This window comes from Pogonomyrmex barbatus, unplaced genomic scaffold, assembly GCF_055798465.1.
Source record: "Pogonomyrmex barbatus isolate J1 unplaced genomic scaffold, ASM5579846v1 scaffold1, whole genome shotgun sequence".
Classification (NCBI taxonomy): domain Eukaryota; kingdom Metazoa; phylum Arthropoda; class Insecta; order Hymenoptera; family Formicidae; genus Pogonomyrmex; species Pogonomyrmex barbatus.
In genome coordinates, this window is record NW_028297098.1 from 24,867,842 (window position 1) to 24,893,167 (window position 25,326).

Consider the following 25,326-nt stretch of genomic DNA (forward strand, 5'->3'; position numbering starts at 1 on the left):
CTCCTTCCCCTCCTTTCTTCATCACACGTTGCCCATCTTTGGAGGGAACTTCTCTTTCTCCGGGTGTACTTATACAATTAGAGTCAATTGGGGATGTGAGGAGGTCCCGCGTTTCTCTTTCCTTTTTCGCATTCTCCCGGAAAATTGATTCCCGCCCGTCTCTTCGCCACCCTCCACTTCTACCACTCCAATGTTCTTTCTCTTCTTTCTTTGACAATGGGCGCCGGATCGCTCGCTGTCGAGTCGTTGGCCATCCGTCCTCATCCGCGAAATTAGTTTGGAATTACGCGTAAAGAAAGGTAAAGGGGAAAAGAGAGATGTGGGGGTTGACAACCAGGGGTAAATTCGCAACCTAAGTATCGTCGTTAATGAAAACAATCTCGAGTCTTTCTCGCGTCACCTTTTCTCTAATTTCTTTTTTTTTTTTATTTTCCATATCGTTCTTTCTTATTTTGATTTAGACACATGTCCTTTTATTTGCGAAACGTAAAAATCTGATATTATTTTATTTTCGAAAAACAGTTCGCTACCGTAAGCTTTTGTTGTGGAAATAATTTAAATCTATTACCGTTGGTAATAGAAATAAAATAAAAAAACGATTAAATCTCAATTCCGATTAAATAAAATACGCGGGCAGGTTTGAATAAATTCTTTCAGATCCGTAATAATTTGAGCGTGCCGTATATTCTCTATTTATCGCGTCTCGTCCCTCGCAAGCGTGATAATACGAGCATATCTCTGCCTCCTTTTTCTCGGCTCTCTTCGGCTTTCCCGTTTTTTTTTTTTTTTTTTTTTTTTTCGCTCTTTCCTTTTCCGTGATTATCCAGTCTCGTCTGCCTCCGTTTTTCGCCCGGTTCTTCACGATGCGGTGTCCTCCGGCTAAAAGTTAGTAGACACTCTCAACCCTTCCCTCGTATTCCCTCCACCCCCGTCATCCGGTGCTTCAGCCATCTCACGCATTCTCTATTGTTCCCGCGTTTTCTTTCTGGGAATGACTACTCGCTGTTATTCGTAATACCACCCTTTTAGAACGTGTTCTCCCGCTCGTCTCACTTCCCACTCCGCACCCTTTTCAGCGTTTTTCCTCCTCGGCGGTGTTTGATTAATGATCGCTCGAGGAGGCTCGTGATAAATCGCGTAGGAATCTCGCGAGGAAGGCGCATTCGTCTGTGTAAATTAATCCCGCGAACGCGCGAGAAGAGATCAGTTTGATTTACTGGGGAAGTGAATCTCGTTCAACTTTGCATTGAACATTTACCGAAATTCGAGCGTCACTTTTCTTCCATCGTGAAACGGTTTTTTCATTTCGACCTTAGAGGAATAATTTCTATTATTTCGTTTAGTTAGTTATATTAATAAATATATGTGCACAAGAAGTTACACCAGACGATCTAATTGTTTTTAATTTTCTTTTTTTTTCAGGGATCTAGTTCTCGACCGACGATCGACACTCCGGATGTAGAGAACATTCTGAAGGTAAGAATAAAGAGTCAACGATTCTATTAGAAAAAGTTATTATTAGAATTACAACTGGTAAACCGGCACGCGACAAAACCTTTCCTGCAGCGTACGCACGGAGTATTATATAAATCAATTTTCCGACATAAAACATTGCGAAATGTAAAACTTCCGCCCGCGGAAAGTGGTTCGCTCTAAGGATTGATCGAACAGCAACCTGAACACTCGCTTCTCCCGTGGACAAACACAAGATCGGGTGTTGCGAGACGTACGATCGTCGAGTTATATCCAATGTCGGGCCTCCCTTCCCCCGGCTCGACGGGGAGGCTCGTGCTCGATCAATAAGTCAATCTTCTCGCCGATACGCAAGGCTATCTTGTGTAGAATCGATTTACCATTCTTCCTTCAGCTCCGGCACGTTCGATCTTCGACGGCGATATTATGTCACGCCTTGCAGAGATAAGCGGTCTCGATTTCCCGTTAATCGAAACGAGAAGCGCAAAGCACAACGCCCATGGACGGCGAATTTTCGTTAACGACGACAGATCTCGGTGCTTACAAGCGCGAACGAATCCATATATATATATATATATATATATATATATCTCGAGCCAAGGAAAATTTACCTCCCATTTTTACGGAGATTAAGCAAAGAAAGACGCGACGAGATTTCTCGAAGTGCTCCCAGGTAAGAAAGATCGCGATCGCCTTTTTCGCCGAAACGACCACGTTCGACTTCTGTCGATTTCTAAGCTAAAAGCTACGAATCCTCCTCCACCGCTCGCTCCCTTCGTTAATCCAGAAATTAAGAAAGGAGATTGCATTTATCTTACTTGCCAGTGATCTTTTACTCGCGAACTTTTTCCCCGGCGCTTCCTGCAGAAGCTCGCTCTACGAAGCGAAAAACTGCGACGAAAGCACCGTTATCGCTCGTGGTTTACCGAGACTCTACCCTCGGGTTTCTTTGGCTCCTCGTTATTAATTAGCGTTGATACGGTCAAGTGTACCGATCTTAATTATTGGCCGGGTAACTCGTGCGAAATTTTCAGGTTACCGGAGGAAACGCGATTAAACATTTCAATGAGTTCAATGAGGTGTTTTATATTCGCGCGTTCGATCGAAGTTGCTTTACTGTCTCCTACGCGTACAATGACGCTCGTTAATAGAAAATTTATTAAAGCGTAATCCACGTGGACATTCCCAGGCAGTCTTGTCGCATGAAACTTGCTCGGCGGTAGATGGCTGATCCATACGTATGATTATATTTATTGCATTATTTTTGTATACGTGCTGCGCGGCACGCGATGCACTTCTATCGATATCAATTTCCTTTAAATATTAATCTCACGAAATTGTGTATATAAACAGTTTCTACAATGCTTATAAAGATAGTGGAATACACGGAAGAAGGCGAAGACGCATCGTTATACTTCTTGATTTTGATCGACCGTAAGTTAAAAGTGTATTTAAGATCATATATGAAGAATTTTCTTACTAAGAATTGAAAAATTTTACAATTTTTTATTAAAGGCACTAGACCAAAACAAACACGAAAAGATCATAGTTTCTTTATGGGAAACATTTGTTAAAAATCCGTTTTTAAATGACGAGTCTTAAAATGTTAATTAAAGTGACACGACATGTGAACATATTTTTTAATATTAAAATTTGATAAAAATATTATATCTTTCTTTAAAATCGCAGCTCTTTAAAACAGCTGATATACATCAGTAAATTTTACATTAATATTTGTACTTATAATTATCTTAAAAGAAATTGTTATTCTACTTATAGCTCACATTCTTGCGACATTAATAATGTGATTTTTGATAAAGTCTATAAAAAAACATTTTTAATTTCATGAATATTTAACATGTCATAATTTTTACTTGATACTATCGTAAATATATAAGATATAAGATTAAGTAGAATAAGGTTGGCCAAGTTAAGATATGGATGGATGAATGAGGTTAAGGACTTGCTTGTTGAAACCAAGCTTCTTGACTTCTTTCTCTTCGTGGCTGTAAAGTTTGAAGTAACAAACTATACAAATTTATTTATCGCGATACCGTGTGAACAAATTTTTATTTTTGCGCATTTAAAAACTTTAATACACTCTAAATATATTATCCACTTGTCCAATTATTAAAACTCGTTTTTCAGAATTGATATTTTTATTTATTAATGCCGCCGCGGATGACGCGACGTCTCTATAAAAAGTAAATAACCTGTTGTGCTATTTAATATTTAATAGATTCTTTTATCACGCGGTAGTGAGTAAACAAGCGTGCACCGTTATTCGCGCTCCAACGATACGATTATGACAATCGCCTCACGCGAGATCGTAAATACTTTCCTAAACGCCAGCGGCAAAAACTGCAGCCGCGCGCAAACAGCCGTGCTGCTTTCCGCGCGGTGAGAAAACGGAATTACGGTGGTAAAGAAACGCGTGGTCTTTACGCGAAGACTCTTCCCCCCTTCTCTCCCCCTCCGACAATGGAAATGCTTGCGCGCCTTCCTCGCTCTTCTGCCGCATCGTGGAAAGCGTCTTGTACACGTTGGTTCGCGATAGCATCGGTGGCGAGACACGCGAACTTGGATTGCTTCTTCGAAGCGGGAAGGAATCGAGATAAAAAAATAAAAGACAAGCAACACAACTGTCTTTCTCTTTCTCTCTCTTTTTTCCTCTCTCTCTCTCTCTCTCTCTCTCTCTCTCTCTCTCTTTGAAATTAATTTGCGTGAATCTTTCATAAAATTAACGATAGATAGATAAATCCAACGGGATAGCGCGATTTTCATACAATTGAATTATCATATATCCGTCTGCCTAAATCACACAGGGTTCATCTTCGTCGCCGAACGGTACGATGACGTCTTGTTTCAAATTATTTCTCCGGACACGTTTAAACTTCGCCACGAAGCGTTAAATTAAAAAAAGGCGGAAACGCCAACGGCATCGCAACGCTCGCGTTAATTTCCTCGGAGCGCGTGGCGCGACGATATTAGAAAATTACAAATTATAAAGCGTCGCTCGATTATGGGGCATGATATCAATGAATACAGCTGGCGACTAAATTATCCAGTATAAGTAATTACGGTCGTAAATGCGATTCAGCGGCGGAAGGGCGAGCGTTTTCAGGACGACACGTGAATTTATGGCGCCATTCGCGCGAACGGCGCACGTGCGGGCGGCGCCGAGCCGCCGGTCTCTACGTGAAATTTCCACGAGTGTGCGGAAACGGAGAACGAGCTTGGTGCCCTCTGACACGTTCCCTCGGCATCGTGTCCGACGACACGATGATTCACGCCGCCGGTCGGTTGTCGCGCTGCTCTCCCGGCGTGATGTATCCCCGCGACATCGGGGGGGGGGGGGGCTCGAAAATAGTTCCGCGTCCCGCAGGATGCTCCTGATCCTTTGATCGCCGACGAATCCACGGGCACGGGGAGGAGGGTAATTCCGGACGCGCCGCGCCGTTCGTTGTTCTCTGAATTCGACGTTCGAGTATATAACGGGATTTCAGCAGTCTACCTCTACTCTACCGCCGCCACTACCGCCGGGAGGATCAGCGAAACGAGTTAGGGGTCGACGGGATCGTATGCTAATTTATGGATATGGTTTAATGGCGATTACCGGCTCCGATAGCGCCGAATCCCAGCAGTCGTAACGTTGTGACAGTATCAATTCTATCCCCCGCGTTTCAGATTGACGTCGTCCCGACACTTCGCTCGCTCATGATTGATACCTCCGTCTCTGTAAGGACGTGCGTTGCGCGTGGGCGTCTGTGTACAATCGAGATTTCCACGACATTTCCTTCACGACGTCTCAATCACAGCCAAATTTGTGAAAGAATAAAATTTCGATAAAGTTTCGGTCGGTAATTTTACTTGATTTTGAGTTTGAATCTCTTTCTTTCGCATTAATGGAAATTTCGTTTCAAGTTTTGCGTCGGGTATTGTGGTATCTTGCATTAAGAACTCGGAAGTCACAAAAATGAGAGGCAAACACGATGCGAAAGAGCGGCACACAAGGTGCCGGGCGAAAACGCAATATTATTAATTCTTTCAAAGAGGGAGCGGCCGGTAAAAAGAGAAGCCGCTACTGTGCATCCCCATTTGTTTAACGAGCCAGACTCGTACAGAGAAGCGCGCCGCCCCCGAGGCTTTTCCACTTTCAGCACGAATTTATGACGATCCTGGCTGCCGAGTAGCCGGTACAGTTCTCTGCCTCTGAAATCTCTCCCTTTCTCCCTCCGCCCTTGTTCCTCCTCACCCCTCCCGTCTCGCGGCAGTCGTGCCGGCGTTCGGTGCAGGAGCACCGTCAGAAGCCCATGAATTATTCTCACGGCTCTGCCCGTGGGAAAATACGAGAGTTGCGCCAGTAGGCATCGTAAATGCGACTGCTAATTGCGCTTGCCGACGTCGACGACGACGACGACGACGACGACGACGATCGCTCTATGTTTTTGTCGATATGATTTGTATCAAATGACGGTAGTTGAAAACTAAGTATATTCCATCATGTAACAAACGTGATTTTTATTTGAGACTAAGGCCTTCGATGACTAAGATCTTCTAATCTTGAAACTTAACACTTCGGTTGACTAGCTCTGCTGAATATCGCATTTTTTTCCCAACCATCATTACTTCGGATGTTTTTATCTTGGATCGAACTCTTTCTTTCTCTCTCTCTCTCTCTCTCTCTCTCTCTCTCTATCTCTCTATCTCTCTATCTCTATCGGCTTTATTCAAACCTTTTTTATATATATTTCTTTTTTTATGATCGAACACATGTGTGAGCAACGTGATCGTGATTAATAGTCTTAGATCTGGAAATCCTAACAAGTCAAGTTTCGTCTGGTCTGTGTGAGTTCAAGAAGTTTCGCCCGTCGCGGAAAAACGAATTTAACTTGGATGAAGATACGTTCGTGCCACGATTGAGAAACTCGGGTCTTATACCAAAAGTGGACTTGCGCCCCTGGCCGGACGCCAATTTCCAAGGCTCTTGAAACCGTTGGGTTATCAATTATTAGCCGATAGCCGTTTATCTTCCGCGATAGGGCGCGGCGCAATAGCGAAGTCTTGATGGACCTAACGTAACGATTTATCACGCCGGACGGTGCGAATAGCCATGACCCAGATGGGTGTAACAGTTACCTATCCGATGACATTGAATTAATAATCGCGCTTTCGCGCGCGTGCTAGAGTTGTCCGTCCGCGGCGTGACGCGGCGGGGATTCGGAATGCATTTTTTAAAGGACACTCGACGACGTCGTTCCAACGTATCGTAGTGTTTTCCTCCCCTGTCATCCAGTTGAGCGACTTAAGTGTCGGATCGATGGGGGGCTTAACCGTCGGCGCTCGATAACGAGCCAGTTATCGGGAATGTGAAGGCGTCAATCGCGGAAACGTGTGCGTTGCGCACGTCGATCAACGACACTCGCGCGATAAATTATATTCACGAGGGAGAGACTCGCGGGAATGAGGCGTGTAAAACAATGACGTGCCGTATCCCTTAATCGGAGTCGCTTAAACACGCACAACGTCGAAGGATTTAGGTCGGACGTTTGCTAATGAGGTCAACTCGACGATTCAGTTAATTCGAGACTTTTATCGACTGGCTGTGCGTTCACAACGCGGGTTCAACGCTGATTTCATTATCGTTATCAGGTGTTTGATTTTTTTACATTCTTGAGGCCATAACTGCCAGAAGTTTCGGCGAATAAATTATGTCTTTGCTGTTTACAGCAACGGAAAGAACGCTTTTGCTGGCAAATTTAAGAATTACTGGCCAGGTTTAAAAGTAATTTGGCTGGACCTTCAAAATTATTACGTATGACGTTCAAATTGGTTGCTGGAAGGTCAACAATTTTTGCCGTATTACGTTATTTAAGCGTTTTATATAATAATTTTGATGATCCAACAAAATTATTCATTCAGTCAAATATTTTATTGGTTCAACTAGAATTCTAAATGTTACAGTTAAAATATGTTTGTTTTTTTTGTATCTGCTAGAAAATTATCTGTCATACGGAAAATTTATAGCAGTAGCTTGTATGTAATAAAATATTCAAGAAAATTTAGATTTTATAAAACCAAATCACACAATCATAAGAGGTATGAGTGACTATCATTTGATTGCTACGGAGAGACTTTCTTGCTAAATTTGACAAATTATTCAAATATAAATTCTGTCTCTGTCATCTATATTGATTAAACGTCACAGTATTTGCTAGTCATCTAGTCCACTTTAATTAATTTTTCGTATCTAGATAATTTTTGCTACGATTGCAAAATCATTCTTTTCAGATATTTTCACATCTGATCAAATTTTTTTAATTTGTCAGCAAAAGCGTCCTCTCCATATACAAATATATTTCTCATTTCCTTTTTGAGTAGACAGACAAGAGGCAAAGCTTGCGTTTCTCCTTTTCGAATTTACGGCGATCTTAGAAAAGTTTCTGATGCATTAAAATAAATTGCCTGAATTTTCCCTCCGGGGAATACAAAGCATCGCTAAATAATGCTAGCTTCGCCGCGTGGTTGCTACATAGATAGGTACGGAAGGTGGAATTGCGTTCCGCAAACTCAATACCGTAAAAAATTGCGGAATGCGGGTTTCGCTTCCGTGCCCATCGGATGAGAGGCATGGAGGTATCGTTGTAGGTAGCTGGCTCGAGAGGCCGGCCGGCCTGGCGGAGGGTTTCCGCTCGTGAAAAAGCAGGACCCGGGGAGGGGAGGCGAAAGGGAGACGGCAAGTGCAATCCCATTGCAGTGCCATCGACTGGCCGCGCGATAACGGGTTCTCCTTCTCGCGTGCCTGGCATAATTATCGGCATTACCTCCACCGTGGAGATAGTACGTACGACGTCGGGGCACTTACCCCGAGTGTCGGATCGCGAGAAGTTTTTGTCGTCGCGGATGCGAATTGCCAAATTACCGGGACCGCCGCCCCCCCCCCCCCCTCCTCCCCCACGGCTTGTTCCCGCGCGCGTTCTCGCGCACCAGCTGCCGTTGTAGTTTTCAACAATCGTGGAGGAGATCATTTGCCCGCTTGTAATTTCCACCCTCCGTAAAGCGAGCCGGAAAATTTAGAATCGGCAATAAGGTTGAGCGAACGAAATTAACTTGTCCGGGGGACGACTAATACGGTCATTTAATTTGAAGAGTTAAACTTGGCGAATTTGACTCTACAAACCGACGCGAAATGTTTGTATTATATATTCCAGTCGATTTGAACGAGAGTCTATATTAATGTAATCCAATCCGAGGTCGCTAAGGTCCTTGATAGCGTGCTATCAACTGCTGAGTCGGATAATAATATAGTTTAATGTTTAATCCAATCTTTTTATATTTATAAAAATCGTAGCGACTGCAAAAGTTTCGGTGCAATCTAAAACACACACAAGTACAAACCTAAAAATTTAACTGGATACACATCTGAAAATAATTTCGTTGGGCCATTAAATTATTATTACGTAAAACGACAAAGTTGGTTGCTAAAATATCAAAAATTTTTTTAATATTATCATATCGCTAAAACGTTTTATATAATTATTCGGATTATTTGGCCCAAAATTATTTTTATTTAGTTACATTTTTTTAAATACTTCAACGAAATTATTCTATAATAATATTAGTTAAGAGAGACAAATGCCGCGTAAGACTTATCAATACTGCAAGAAACAAATTACGACCGTGTAAAATACGACTTGCAAATTTTTTGTCAATGAGTTTCTTTTTCGTTTTTTGCGCGAGCTCGTTGCTCGCTTCCTCTCGCATGTCCGGCATAATTGTCATATCGTCATGTCGACTGGCTTGAATGTTTCCATGAAGTGTTCAGAGATCTTTCATCCAATCAGTGGGTCCATGAAGATGCTTCATGTAACTGATGATTAAAAAATAATTTAAAATAATGAGGTACACGTTACCAACTTGAAAACAATTTTATCGTAGTCTCAACATATAAACGTCAAAGTTATAAGAGACTGTTATATAGAGACTTAGAGAAGCATATCGTTAGATACGGAGATTATCGCATATCGCCGGCGCGTTTTACACATTTTTGCTGATTTCCAGAAGCGCTTTTTCTCGCTTCGGCTTTTTGCCGTGGTGCGCCGCGTCCCATTATTCATTCGCGAATTCGACATTTATTCGTCCGATATCATGCCACGGTAAATTCCTCATTCGTAGCGCGTGCAATTTGCATAACTCGATGCCGTCCTTCGTACGTCGCATGGAAATAAATTATCGGCCTGTGTAAATCATCTATACGAAACATGTCTGCTCGCCTGCAAGAGAAACGAGAGATTGACTCAACTCTTGGGGGAATTTCTTTTCCTTATCTCCGTTTCCTTTTCTCTTCGATAAAAGGGTATAACAATAATATCTTATCGATATCCTAAAATAATCGGAAATCTTATTCGAATGGACTTTCGAATCGGCTTGATAAATATTCGAATTATAAGAAACATAAAAATAAAGAATTCGCGATAGTTATTTCGTAATAGAAAATACAGAAACTTTTTATGAAGAAGGGACATATGTACATTTTATTTTAATTAATATTAAATTTATAATAATTTATAATAATTGTAGCACTTTTGATATTCTAACAACAATTTTGAGATAAGAAGAAAGAGAATGACTTCCCTTTGTACAAAGTAAATCTTTCTGATCTGAGTGCAATTCTTATAGCGCGAGTGCACGCCAGTGTTCGCTTGAGTTTCCCTTCCTTTCCATCCGTTTTCTACGAAACCGTCGATTTTTATCGGTACGTTGGCGTCGCGCGTCGCGTTTCCATCGGAGTAACAAGTTTCACGGACCAATGGATCTGCAGTCGAAATTAAATTGCACTCTGGGGAGTTGGCGATTACTCACTTTCTGCACGATACTCCACGCGCGACCATCGCCTGTCGATAATTGAGTATCGGTTTTGTACGTAATAATAGCGAGGGGCTTACATAGGGAGCGTGTGTGTGTGTGTGTGTGTGTGTGTGTGTGTGTGTGTGGGGGGGGATGTGTGGGTGTGTGGCGCGCGCGCATAGTTGTATGCAAGTGCATAGCAAGCGCCGAATAATTATGCGTTGCAACGCATGGCCGCAATTCTACAATTTAATATATTTGGCGTACAAAAGAAAATCCCACAAGACGATCGATAATCCAAATAAAACACTCGCCCCGCACTTGCTTATGAATTTTATTTGTATACGTTGCTCCCTAATTAAATTCTCGTTACACACAGAAAGAATGATTGTGCTGAAATATCCAAAAATTTGGCCGGATACAGGTTTAAAGATAATTCTGCAGGATCATTAAAATAATTATATAGAACGTTAAGTAGAATGGTAATATTACAAAAGTTTTTAATATTTAAATTTTGTCCTACATAATTATTTTCATGATCCAACAAAATTATTTTTAGATTGATCTGGCTAAATTTGTTGAAAAAAAATGAAAAAGTAAAGGCAAGTAAAAGTCAGGCGCGGTAAGTAGTGCGCAATAAATATTGCAATATACTTTATTATTAATTATTAGAATAATTAGCTGAAAATGATGCAAGCGAGCTGAAACGTACGGAAACTTATTCTAATATTTTGATTGTTACTTGCCTATATTTTTTTTAATGATTACTTTTAATATCGAGAATTTTTTATATTGTTATTAAATTTATTTTTATTAAATTTATTTTATTTTTTATACACTTTAGCGAAATTCCATGTAAAATTACGCGCTCCAGAAAGGACGCGATCTTAATTCTGCTAGCAATTTCGAGTATTAGTTGCGGATTGATAATAATTTCTGCCTTTGATTACAAATCAAGTTTTCGGCGGAAACAACGCGCGCTGCGCGAAAGTCATTATTATCGATTCGCGGCTTATTTCGTGGTTTCGAATAATTTGACATTTTATGCCGCGACTGGCAGGAGAATGTGCATCCAGAGCATGAAACGTTTGTTTCCGTTTCGCGGCAGATACTGTCGTCGTTACTCCGCAAGCCGCATTAATGTGATACCTCGCATTTGATGAAATTACAGAGCAATTTCCCATCTAGAACAATACATTCTCTTGAATGCGACATTATATTGATATTATCGTGCCACGTTTTCTTCCACAATCCGAAACATAATGTTTATGATGTGACCGGATCGGAGGGATCTTTTCTTTACGCCTCAAGCAGCCAAGCATTAAATTGACTGCGGCGGTAAATTGTACGGTAAGAAATTCGCGTCTGAATCACCGTGAGCATTGGTCGAAGGAGACTCAAGGGAATACCTATATCGCTTTTTATATTTGTAGTAATAACATAATCAAAATCGAGGTGCCACAACGTTATGAAAAGAAGGGGAGGAGGGAGGGGGTTAAAACACGAACGCGCATACCGCTGCATGCGGTATATCTCATCGGTGTGATGCATCAAATTGCATCGCATCCATCGAATCGAGATTCAAGTAACCTTATCTCCATTAGACTTCTTGAATCTATCCTCGAGCGGAATTAATCATCTTGCGCGACGTTACTGAATCTACAACACCAAGCGTAACTTATGTGACAGTAGTTTCTTGGAAAATTAAATTCGAAGAGCCGATATTCTCGGTATATATATTTATTATTAGATTACGTATGAAATATTTTCATAGAAACTTGTACGACTTATTGTTTATGTTATATGATTTTCTTGATATCTTTACATCTCGAGTTGCGGGCGACGATGAGCCACGTGACGACATTACTCTTTTAGATTTTTCTTAATTCGAAATTATTAATTCGAAGTTTCACGTTGTCAAAAAAATGGTATATATTGACGATTTAAAATTAATTCAATTTTTCTCGAATACTTTTATATGAGAAGAATTTTTCATGAATTTTACGGAGAAATTAATGTCTCACGTGCTCGACAAGATAAGCCAGATATTTATCTGGAAATACGTCGCGAGCGAGCGCGCAGCATCTCTGCATTCATCTGTCTCAACTCTTCTCTTTTTTTTTTTTCACCGGTTCTCCTCCAACTTTTAAGGCTTTATTTTCCGCGAGCGTTGGCGGCGTCGAGTGCGCCGCCGATCGCACGTAAGAACGTAAGCACTTCGCCGCGAGAGCTTTTGTCTCGTCGGCTCTTTGTTTCCCGTCGACGGGTGTCTCCTCGGCGGGTCAATGAATCGGGGCTGCGCGCCGCGACGACGCCCCGATGGAAATGCGTTTCGTTCGATGCTTCGGTAACGTGGCGCATTGTTCGACAGTTGCGACTTCGTGCCGACGTGTCGATCAGCCCCGCTATCGTGCACTCGCGTGCACATGTGTGACATGCGTGCGCGCGCGCGCGCCCGCCCCCCCCCCCCGCGCGTATGTATATGTTACATTAAATTGTCTCTGAAAATGTTCAATCTTCTCCATCGCGTTTTACACTTCCATTTCCTCTTTCATTTTCCAAAGCTAGTGGTAAAAAGAGGGATCACTCCGCGATTTCGAAAATATGTGTTTATAAATTTATTTCTAATTTACTTTTTAAATCATGCAACGTCGTCGCGATATAGGACGTCGGAAACTGTCAACATTTACGCTGGCTTTTTTTCTACTATTCCATTTCTCCTTAAATAGATTTGATGTTATCATTTATTTTTATACTTTTTCGTTTCGCGAATTAAGCATTTTGCTGAAATGAAATTGAGCAGCTGCAATTTTATTTCGATCAAATTCAATTTAAATTAAGTGGAAAATGAGAATTTGCCGTCTCTCCATTTGCAGTTTAACTTTAGATTTCAAAAAGTTGCTTTCGGACGTGTGTGCGTGCGGTACACGCTCACACGCTCCTGCGGAATTCGTCCGGCGAACTTCTGCTCGTGGACATTGACGTAATCGTGTCCCAGTTGCACCGCTCGCTATTACGCAAACGTATTGTTGTCGACCGTTTCTTTCTCTCATGTCTCTCCAGGAGATACTTGGAGAAATGGATTCGTTATTCGTTCTCATGAATCTTGCGTTCTCACTCTTTCCTCAATATTTGCACATTGATTACTGTCGTATACAATACAATGTTACTTCTCTTCGTGTATTTTTGCCTTTTAAGTAGCTCAATTGTAGAATGAATCTGAAAATAATTTTGTTGTATTGTTAAAATTATTATGTGAGATGCTCAAACACAATAATAATACTACAAAAATTATTGATTTTATACCTTGAACATCATACATAATTTTGAAGGCTCAACAAAATTATTTTCAGGTCCTGGCCAATTTGCCGGCGAAACTGTTCTTTCTACTTGAGAAATATTTGAAGAAAAGTCAAACGGCCGAGAGAAAAGATTTTGATTAATTTAGGTAGAATATTGCGTTAAGAGCGAAGAGTGTATTTAAAATTTCTTCAAAATTTACGAAGAAAATGATTCGAAGACATAAAGAAAGTAAATGTAAGGTTTGATAGGTCTTAGGTATTTTAAGATTAACACATTCATTTGTTTAACTCACTAAAATTGACTTTGTTAACTTGCAGAAAATTACGGGTAACTCGGGGAACTCTCGCTAATTATTTTTTATTGTGTTATTTCAGGAGATGACCGTGCCACTCACACCATTGACGGCGATCGCACAGACACCGCGGAAAGAGCACGAGTCCAAGTTCACCTTCAACCCCCATCTGGCTAAGGTAAGAATCGATAAGTCCACCCACTCACCGTAACTAGCTCTTACATCTCGTCGATCAAAATGGCAAACGGGGAATCGAGAGTAATCACTGTTCCGCTTGAAAAAGCGCTTTGGCATTCGCAGTAAGGACGCCTTAATCCTTCCAGTTATTTCATAGAGAGGATATTTTCCGATTTGATGCGAAAGAGATTATTTCTATGCCAATTATCGCGTTTCTCGTAATTTTTATTCAAAGAAGCACGACAAAACGAAAAAAAAAAAGGCAAGAGCTATAAAATCTTTTATTTAATGTTGAAGTGAAACTTTTATTTTTTTGCGAGAATTAGAATTTACGGCTCGTGAATATTGGAATTTAAGTGTCGAAGATATTTTCACAATGATTGTAACGATTGTGATCCTTGTAATGACGTCAATGTAATGACGGGCCAACGAAAATACGTTTGTAATTGAAAATGAGCCAAGCATGCTTGTGATGTAAATATCACGGTAACATTTCAATCGGAATAGCGTGAACGTGAACTTCGTTGTCGAAAGCGCGCATATTTTTGCGAAAAGCAAGAGGGACGATGCAAAACGAGCAAGATTGACTTCGCGCTCCCCCCCCCCCTCTCTCTCTCTCTCTCTCTCTCTCTTTCTCTCGCGCGCGCGCGCGCGAGTGTGATAACTCGCAAGCGTGATATCGATCGCGATAACGTTTCGGATCGCTCGTGCCACTTGGCACGATGTCAAATGTCGCTTTGTGCACCGATGTACACGCGCATTCTGCGCGCGCGCACGTGTGTCCGCGTCAAGGCGGCGGGTTTTGTTGTGGATGAGACGAGGCGAGAGAGGCGCGTAACGTCTTATTTGCGAGAATTAGCATTTTACGAGTCACGCCGGCGCGAACGCTAATCTCGCGTTAAATCGCGACGATAACGCGTCGAGATAGACTCGCGCGATAATCGTACGCGAGTAAAATACACGCGTGCACAGAAAAAGAATTAAAATCAAGACAAATGTTCTCTTATGTAAGCAAGAATATTATAATCCTCTTGCGATTAGTAAAAATTTTAGTCTTTATTCGATTGAATTTCTATTGACGCAAATACTTCTTTAGCTCAACTCAATACTGATAGTTTTTTCTTTTGAAAAGATTACAATATTCTTGCTTATATAGGAAAATATGTATAGTTTTGATTTTTTTTTTTCGTGCACACTATCATCTCGTCGAGTGATTCTTTCGTCAGAAAGTCAGCGTTAGATTTAATTACTTGTTAATGTATTTCCTACTTTACAATTACAATTACAAATACAACTTAAACTTCTAACGACGCGATCGTTATTTTTCAAAGATGAAATTTATTGACTCTATCGTTCGTGGTGAAAATATTTAGCCGATTCAATCGAACGTTTAATCGATTGGAATTCGCACTCGACCCCCGTTGTCGAAACACCGTTTCGATAGACGGAACATTTGATACCTACGGGCGAGTAATTCTGGAGCAATAATGTCGGCCGGATGGGAAATGTCTCGGATCGCATTAATTCGAGCTAGGTCCCGTGCTACTTGGCAACGTATCAAGCGTTTGCTGCTCTCAAAAGCTGCAGAGCGGCCATAACGCGACGACGAAGGAGGGCGGGGAGGGGGGAGGGGACGTGGTCGGAGAGTCGACCGACGCCGGTCGGTGAAAGAGAGAGGAGCTTTCGTAAAGAGCGCCGGTTTAATTCGGGGTACGTTCTTCTTCGCAGCGGCGTCTTTTTTGCGGTGACACTCATCCGACATAAAAACCTCGTCGCTTGACCGCGCCGCGAAAAACGGTGTTACTTTGTAAATAAAACTGCGGCCTACGCTAATCCGTCCGTCCATTCCTCGGTCCTCAGCCTCGTGTTCTTTGATGAAAAATCTTATCGCGATAACATTGATAGGTATAGTTGAGCACTTATTTTTTTTTTTGGATATGAAAATTTAATCTGCATTTTGTGTGCGCAATGATCTGGTAGATTTATGAAAGAAACGATTCTGAATTTATTTTTCATAAATGAAAAAGAAAATTGGAATTCTCTCGAAAAATAATTTTTTTTTATTTATTTTAATATCAAATGTAAATTATGTATGTTCACACAATTAAACGCAGACGGTATTGCAATGTTAGATTAAACTTGATTCGATGTTGTATCTTTTACTCTCTCAACATACAACGAGATCGTGAATTAAATAAAAACAAACCATGAAATAATTCTCTGAAACAAGTTTATTTATAAAAATTAGTACATAGAAGACAAGATATTTTTAATGATTTAAAGTTATATACATTACATATTTAATGAATATTAAATAACACCGGCATAAGAAAAAGAGACAAAAGATAGGAAAGAAAAAGATGAGAAAAGGAAATAAATGTAGTTGCGATTTATCAACCGTGTAAAAATTAAGAGATTTTCCATCAGATTGGTTTTTAATTTATGCGCGGTATTTATCAATCGGTCGTACTTCTGGAAATTTTTACCGAACTTTCACCGACTTCACTCACCGTTTATCACACACCGCAATCGATTTATAACGTCTGGTAGGACTTTGTATGATATTTGCAACCCGACACGCTGCAGGAGACTGCATTGCGTATTATAAATTCGTTTCCTCTTCTCTTCTCTCCCCCGCCGACGAGACTGCGGAGATTCGGTAAAGAGCTGGGGAAAAAAGTGCGGGCGATAAAAGAGGAGAGAAAGGAGACGGAGAGACGAGACCGAGCGAAATCGGCCTCGTAAAAGTGGATTAATTCAGATCGCCGTATACACACACACACACACACACACACACACACACACACACACACACACACACATCTATATGTACATACATATGTATGTATGTATGTATATATACGTGTATATACGTACCTTCCCGCTCGGGGATCCTTTTTGTATGCGCGAGTAAATTGTAATAACGGCCGAATGCAAAATCGCTGCCGGCGTTTTCTCCGCTCAAACGTCGCGTGAATTACTCGCGGACTTACCAGGAATGAAATAGCGCGGGCGCGTTTGCGAAATTGCGTAGCGCCCGGTGGAATCCGGTGCGGCCGCGCCATTCTCGCAGATGAAAGGAATCGCTATATCGCGGTATAGCATAATACCAACTTTTCGTAGACGGTATAATAATTACCATTTAGCGGGGGGATAACTTAAGCAGGTGCGTGCGTCTCGTAATTCCGGCGCTCGCGTTGCATGCGCCTCTCGCGGAAATGGAAATTTATGCCTCTCCACTTCTGATTCCCCTCGTCGCACGCTCTCTATCCCGCGTAATACGGCATAATGGTAATAATTATTGTTGTTTAAATTGATGAAGTGATCCCCGTGCAATTCAGATTAGGCGCGATTGCCATCTAATTACAGCGACGATATCATGATAATGTGACCGGTAATAAAGGTCGCTGTCGTTAATCCGAGTTTTTTTTTTCACAGTATTTATTTTATTACGCGAAAGAGACACCTGGTTTACGCGCGGACGCAAGTCGATTATTCCGCGTGAAGTTTCGCGGGGATAACGGCGAGACTGAGATGTTATTTCATTCGCGATTACAAGAATGCACGTAAAGGGCCGCCAAACCGCGCGATAAATTTCTATTATGCGCGGGGGGAAGAGAGAGAGAGAAAGAGAGAGAGAGAGAGAAAGAAGGGTGGTCCCCGGGTATCAAGGGAAACGCAGGGACGCGTTGTAAATTACTCGATGCGGAAACGAGAAGCGAGGAGACAAAGTACACTCTCGCGGTTCCCTTTACAAATTTTCCCAGATCCATTTAATTTCCCGCTGTTGTTTTCACGAAACTTCCTCCTCCTTCATCCCCTTTTGCAACGTTAAATCCTTACCAACGTTATTTGACAAACTATGTGTAAACTATGCCAGAGTTATTTGCCATTTTGTTGCTGCGAGTATAATTCTCAGTAGCTGTGTACCCCCCCCCCCCGTTTGACGTGTTATAGTTTCTAAGAACAGTAAATTAAATTCTGTCAAAAAGAGACCAACCCCGGCTTATCAGATGTGATCGGTCTTTTTCGGCAGGAAACGATACGATCGTGAAGGTTAATTCTTTCGAATAAAGAAATTTTGCATTTTTCTTTGCAGTTGACGGAAGTCACGGCGCCAGAGCCTGCGAAGCCTCGTAAGTACTTGAAAACTTTCTTGTATTTTTTATGTTATGCATGTCATTCGACAAGGTTCAAGAGCGTTATTGCATTCACGCGTTGATAAGTTTTTCTCGATTGCAATTCCACCGCGGTGTATCGTACCGAAAAAGAAAAAGGATAATCGCTTTTGCGCATTATGTAAGCGTGTAACGAGTCACTTGCATTCGCGTAATTGGTACGCATTTTCTCGCGCGCGCGCGCGCGCGCGCGCACTTATTTTTATACGAAATTACTCGTTACGTATGGGAGAAATATTTAATGATTATTATATTATGTTTTTAAACAACTTGGACGCGGGTGCGGAGCATCCTCGTCGTGCACGCTGCGTTTTCACGTTTCAAGTTGAAGTTTTATTAACGTCAGCGTTGAACGGACTACCGTCACCTTTCGGGCCTCTCTTCCTCCCTCCCTTCCTCCCGCCAGCCCAGGCAAAACCGGCGTTTACCGCAATTTTTCACGATAAAACACTGGGTGTGCCAGAACGCGGAATACAGGATCACCGGCGGACATAATTTCCGGAAACTGTCCGCCGCATTCGTCGACGATTAAAAAACGCGACGCCGCGTGCATCGTCCGAAACGATATTTTAAAGTCACGCGGCCGGTCGAATGGATATTAATCGGCGCGTCTGTAATTCGCGCGTGCAGTATCGATGCGAAATTCACGGATCGATGCGACAGGTTTTTACATCCCCCCCCCCCCCCACACACACACACACATATATATTATATCCGCTTAACATGTTTTCATTAAAAAAAAAAAAAAAAAAAAAAAAATAAAAAAACAGATCGAGTATATTTTCGCGGCGGAAATGCGCCGCCGAATGTAAAACCTGTGGATTCCGCGCAAAACTCCCGACGATCGTCGATTTTGCGGGCGCGATTTCATGAATCAACTATCCGACCTCTGGCATTCGTTCATTTAGCCGCTTAAGCGCGCGAAATACGCGTTATTTATTCGCTCGACTCGTACCTCGTGACTCATTATTTATCGCGAATACGCAGGCCGGCTTCGCGCGAAGCCGCTCGTTTCTAGTTTAATCTCGTTATCAGTTCCTTGTAACGTTTATATCACTATCGATACGCCCGCTGCTGGATCTTTAATTTATATATTTATTCTACGGCAAAAACTTGGAAATAATCGAAATGATCTCACCGCGCGAAAATAGATGAAAGCGAACTCGCAATTTTTTATTTTTCCGAACAAAGAGATGCATTCCGGCTTAAACATCAGTATTTGTCGCGACGATTTGTAAGAAGTGATTTTTTTTTTTGCGTAAACGCGATTGCCCTGCGAGAGGAAAAACTTATCCTTGCGTTTGTTGTGCGACGGCTCGAAAGCATAATATTCGCATTGGATGCATTTAAATATTTGACATCTCCTCGCCGAATGCCGCGGTACCGGAAGCTTTTCAGAGCTGTAGCACACTTTCATGTATACTTTAAATTCAACATTCTCCTCCCGATGCATAGAGACCCCCCAAGAGGGGGTCGTTACTATTAAAAATAAATTAGCAATCTGCGTTTAATACCATAGCATTAATATTAACGTTAATGTCATGATTTATTAACATGATGTTTCGTTAAATGAGCGGCCTGTTTATGCAGGAATTAATTACAGACTCCATCGAGAGATTGCATTCATTACAATAAATAATAATAATAGTAAAACCGGTTTGAGCGGCCAAATTATTTAACGCGCAAAAATCGATTTTTGCGTCACGCGGTTAATTTACAAGAGAGTCGGATCTTCGCGGAGATCTACGTCTTCGCTTCGTTTAACGAGTACGTAGATCTCTGTGAAAGATCTGCGGATTTCGGCGATATTCCGGCATTTCTAAACGAACGTGGAAGGCGGAAAGGGTTACTGTTTCATGAATTAACCATTTCTCCCCCCCCCCCCCACCGTTTCCTGCCCAATGCTCGAATACAGTGGCCACTTTACAACGACTATTATCGGGGTTACAGCCGCCCCTCGTCAACGATCGGGCGGAACGAATTTGCTTCTCGTTGGGTAAATTTGAACTAGTCCCCCGCGATAAGCCTATTTCGCGCTCTTTACATGATTGCATTGTGTGAAAATGACGTGACTCAGCGAGTCAAAGAAGCGATTAATTGATCCTTGAAAACCGGACCGGAGATGAATAGAGATTAAATGGATATTTTTCACAGAATTGTTTTAAATCTTTACTGCTTTATTTTTCTTTAACAGGAAATATTAAAAATTATTAATTAATATTAAATGTTAAAATCAGCAGTGTACAAATATTCATGTAGATAATAGTATAGTAAAAATTATAATAACGATAAGAAAATTATGTGTTCATACTAATCATTATATAAGAGAAATTAATAGCTCCTCATATAATAAATTTGTTAAAGTCAGTTGATAAAAATTATCGATTTGAATAGCCTGAATAACAAGTAGTTTATAGAAAGTTAGACCTTTTTACAAGTAACGATGTTATAATTACCTCATATTAATTATGCATATACAGTTGCGGTTTACGTGAGGTATCTTATGCACGATTGCATTAAATGAATGACATTTCTCGTAAGATTTAGCGTTCCTGGCGGGAGCTTAAAATTACCGCGGAATGCAGATCTTCTGCAAAGGGCAAGAATATCCGAACGGAGCGCCCACGTTTCTTCATCGGAATTTCACGGAACGACGTCGTATATACTGCGGTTACGACTTATCAATTTATTTATCTCTGGAATCACGTAGGTCGACAGCTCTCCGTTAACGAGGTCCGGTATATCTTCCACGAACTGCAACAGGATCCGCCGAAGAGAATCCACTCGTGGAAGTTTCTCCCGGTCTGCTCGCGATCGGAAAATATCGTATTCTCCGAAAATTCGCGATTCCGAGTTCGCGAGGTACGTGTTACTCGGGAGGAAAAAGTCGTGGGTGGCCTTGTATTATCTCTTCGCCCATTCCTCATCCCCGTTACGTCACCGAATGCAACGACGAGGTGTAACGAGGAAACGGGAAATCGACGTCGATGTCGAAAGTAGCATTGTATAAATTTCGCGGGGACGCGAAAGGGAGAGAACCGTCGGATTTTACCCGCGACTGCGAACCTCCGAAGTTGAACTTTCGCATTTGAACTCGCTGTGTGTCGACTCGCAGCGAGTTTCGATCCGGCCTGTACCTCGACGCTCCATTGAGCAAATTAATGAGGACCGCGCGACATTATTGAGCCACGCAGGCGCGCACGTGTAACATCGCCGGCACATAATACCAAACCGTTGTAATATCGTGATCTGCGAGCGAGCCCGGTGAATACAATATTATACGTTACGCAACGCAACGCGGATTGCGCAACGTTATGTCGAAAAAAACAGCCTACGATTTTATTACACGCGAAATAGACTTTAATTTTCGATTGACGGATCGTCTTTGATCGATTTGAGATTGATTTCCGTTTGCAGCTGGAGTTCTCCTCGTCATTTGGATTTATTAAATTTGATTTTCGCCCGACTAAAAGTCTTACACTCGTTTTATCTTTGTTTTACTTGAGAGACCTTTGTTCTAAATTTAGAATTTACACAAAAATTGTTTTTTACTCTGGGCTCTTATTAGGATTCTGTGTTCGGTCCTTTTGTTATCAATAAAAATCTTGAAACTAGTTTATCGCGGAACTCTCCGGGTAATTCACCGAGGGTTGCACATTCAAGCACGCTTCGCGGAAAAAAAAGTCTCGATGTTCCCTTGATAAATAAGAAGACGTGTTACGTGGAGGATTTAATTCCGCGAAGCGGGAATCGTTCCTTGATTAAGCGGAAGGCAAAGGAGTCGAGGTCGTGTCGGGCTGATTAAGAGAGAGAGAGAGGAGGGAAACATGTTAAACACCGGAATCCCGACACGCGTGCGATACCCACGCCCACGCCCACGATGCACGATGCTCTCGCCTACCTGCGCACGCGTGCCCACGCGAACTAAACCCATATTCTCCTTCCCCACCGCCGAGGGTGGTGTCGGTCGTCACGTCGGTGTTAATGAGCGAAGGCGCGATCGCGTGACCGACGACCTTTGACGAACCTCAGGCCATAGACGCCGGCGGGGTTGAACGAGGGATGAACGGCGGTGCCGAATCGTTCATCCCTTATTCACCCCAGCGATCAAACAACTCGACAATCAACGGCAATCGTCGCGTCAAGTTTTCTTTTCTGCAGGGAATTTCCCGGCGATATCCGCGAACGCGAACGTGGACAGTAAAGTTTCATATCGGGGATCTGAAATATTTAGAGGCCTGAATTTTATATTGACCTAAATCCGAAAAGGTTAAATGAAATATGAGGGTTGCCTTGCCTCTCTTTAGAATTCTCTAAATGGCAGAGTATTAATCGAGAAATATGTGTCGTTTATTACGAATTTCGCTTGATTTAAAAATGAGAAATGGCTAAGCGCCTTTCTTTCCCAACGACTCATGATTTTTTACGTCATCCGAGTTTCTCATTCATGGGGTATCACAAGATTCCTTCTTTACTTTGGATTTCCAGATCCTTGCGAAAAAGATAATATAAAATTTTAATATTTTTGGGGAAGTTTGAGATACGATCCGAAATGGAAATCCATTGCGACAACAAGTGTGTGAGTCGTAAAAGTATCCGATAAAACGTCATTTTGACAAACGTCTGTGAATGATCGCGTTTTCTCGACGAGTACGCGCGAAATGGGCGAAACGGGATTACGATGAATTACTACGTGCTTTGCGGAGTCATCGCGGAATTCAGGAATGGATGTCGATCAATGTCGGTTTGGTTTGAGGTCGAATGCTTATGCGACCCAGTGAGAAGCTTCGGTTTCCGGTTCCCGTGTGCATACAAGAGACCTTTCGTTCTTAATAAATTGCTCTCGATCTTCATGAATCATTCCCTAGTACGTTCCTTCACAAAGATCATCTTCCCCTGTTTCTGTCATCTTTTCTTCCAATATTACTTTCTTTTCAGTCACATGCCATTTCTTTCTCTTTCTCTTTCTCTTTTTCGCATTTCTCACTGTCCTTAAACGCATCTCCCTTTGCACTTTCATTCGCAAGATTCTCTTTCGCCCTTCGCGAACTCATCCTCTTTCTCGCGTCTCTGTCTTTTTCACTTCCTGGTTTCCCGCGCCGCCGCCACCGCCACCACCACCCTCACCACCCTCCGCTCTCTCTCTCGGCTCATTCTGCCTCACCCTCCCGCTTCCGCCGTCCGCGATACGTCGAGTAGGATGAGCGAAGGCGACGAGATGAGGAGGTTGGTTGGTTTCCATGGAAACCAACCAGCTTGCACTGGCATCTCCCGGTTGAACCGCCGCCGTCTATCGCCATCGCGCCACGCCAGGCCGCGCCACGCCACGCCGCGCCACGCCGCGCCACGCCGGCTCTCGCTCGCCTCGCGAACCTACACGGGACGACACGGCTGTAATCAGCAAAACCGAACTGTACGCGCGGAATTTCGGTTTTTCTGAATTTTTATCGGGCGAGAGAGGACGACGAGTGTTCGCCTATTTTCGAGCGGCAATCATTTCCCTCTCCGAAGACGAGCGCACTTTCGTGGTCACGGATCGGTTAACGGATGGTGAAAATGTTTTGGATAGATATATCGAGAGACACGCGGATACAGAGAGAGAGAGAGAGAGAGAGAGAGAGAGAGACGCGTGTATAAAATTTCTGCTATTTCCGTCTTCGTTGGCGTATGTCCCGAATTTATCGCCGCCACTCGCTAGAATGGATGGTTATGAGGTTATTATTCAGTTGCGATTCGAAATTATCACTCGAGTGTGGATAATATAAAGTCTGCTTTAGACGATCTATTAAATTATGAGAGCATTTTATTTATAATATTCTGTGCTCCGTAAAAGGCAAACATATAAAGAAATAACAGTTAAGAAAATAGAATGCACACAGATACATCAGAGCATAATTATGAAAATAATTCTATCTTCAATTCCAATGTGAATTATAGATTGTCTAGAGCAGAGCTTGATGGTAGTATTTAAGTGTCAGATGATATTAATAATGCCGCTATCTCTCATTATTCATATTTTAATACAGTAAGTCGTATTATTAAATGTGATAACGTTAATTTTTCGATATCCACACAAATTATATTCACACAAAATTATTATTGACTCTTCGTGATTTCACCGTATAAATTTGATATATCCTCTGTATAAATGTTTAAATAATTCCAAATGACAAATTATACTCGATATTTTTCTAAAATAATACAAGTGATTGTTTTTAGATTACGTTGTTGGTATAAGGACAAGTGCTTATTTGTCGATTAATTCGGGCATTGAAGGTGCATTTACGTGCACTCTCGAGAGAAGCACTATCTTGGAGGTCGGTTCCGCTTCGAGTGCCAGACGAGTTTGCTCTTTATAGACTTGTCCGCCGGATAATCGTAATAATTATCCAACGGACGAGAGAGAGAGAGAGAGAGAGAGAGAGAGAGAGAGAGAGAGAGAGAGACGCGTCGCGCCGCGTCGTCTCGCGATGGCTACCGCGACACGGGGAATTTCAGGCTTGCGGCAGTAACTCCGCCACCACCGTCACCACCGCGGTGCAATTCCCGTGACATTAATTATTGAAATCGCCGTCGGCGTCCCATCTCCAACCATCTCGCCCGGCCTCCTCCCCCGCCCTCCCCGTTGCAATCGCCTCGACCGCGATCTCGAACTTCTCTCGAGCGTTTCCGTCACCTCTTCCAGCCGAGCTGCCCCGGCTTATCCTTCGCTGACCGACGTTTCCCTCCCCCTCCTCGTTCCCTCCATCAGCCTCGTTTTCTAGTTCGGAGGAAGTCCCCTTGCGTTAACTTCGCCGTGGAGCGAGCTGGAGAGACTGCGCCCGCTTAATATTCAATCGTCTCAGACTTCGGTCTCGCCCCAACCAAGCAGAGAGCGGAGCGGCCTGAGACAAACGCGGAATTGGGACGCCGAGAGGATGGAAGATGTCCAACAAGATTTTATTTGTAATGAGATAGGGGGAACGTGTCGCGTCGTGTAATTCTTTTATTACGGGGTTTTTTCCCGTGTCCCGTCGTATGATGTAACGCGCTCGCGAGTGTAGAATGATAGAAGAC

The 25,326-nt window shown here is 42.4% G+C and overlaps 1 protein-coding gene across 7 annotated transcripts in view; it reads left to right on the forward strand.

Moving 5' to 3' along the window:
• lilli (AF4/FMR2 family member lilliputian) overlaps positions 1-25,326 on the forward strand; it is a 211,105-nt gene that overhangs the window by 129,964 nt on the left and 55,815 nt on the right. For all 7 annotated transcript variants that reach the window (XM_011631836.3, XM_011631838.3, XM_089085321.1 and 4 more), the window contains exons 4-6: positions 1,423-1,476; positions 13,998-14,093; positions 18,192-18,228. In XM_011631836.3, coding sequence (XP_011630138.2) covers positions 1,423-1,476; positions 13,998-14,093; positions 18,192-18,228 — 187 coding nt within the window. The remainder of the gene's footprint in view (positions 1-1,422; positions 1,477-13,997; positions 14,094-18,191; positions 18,229-25,326) is intronic.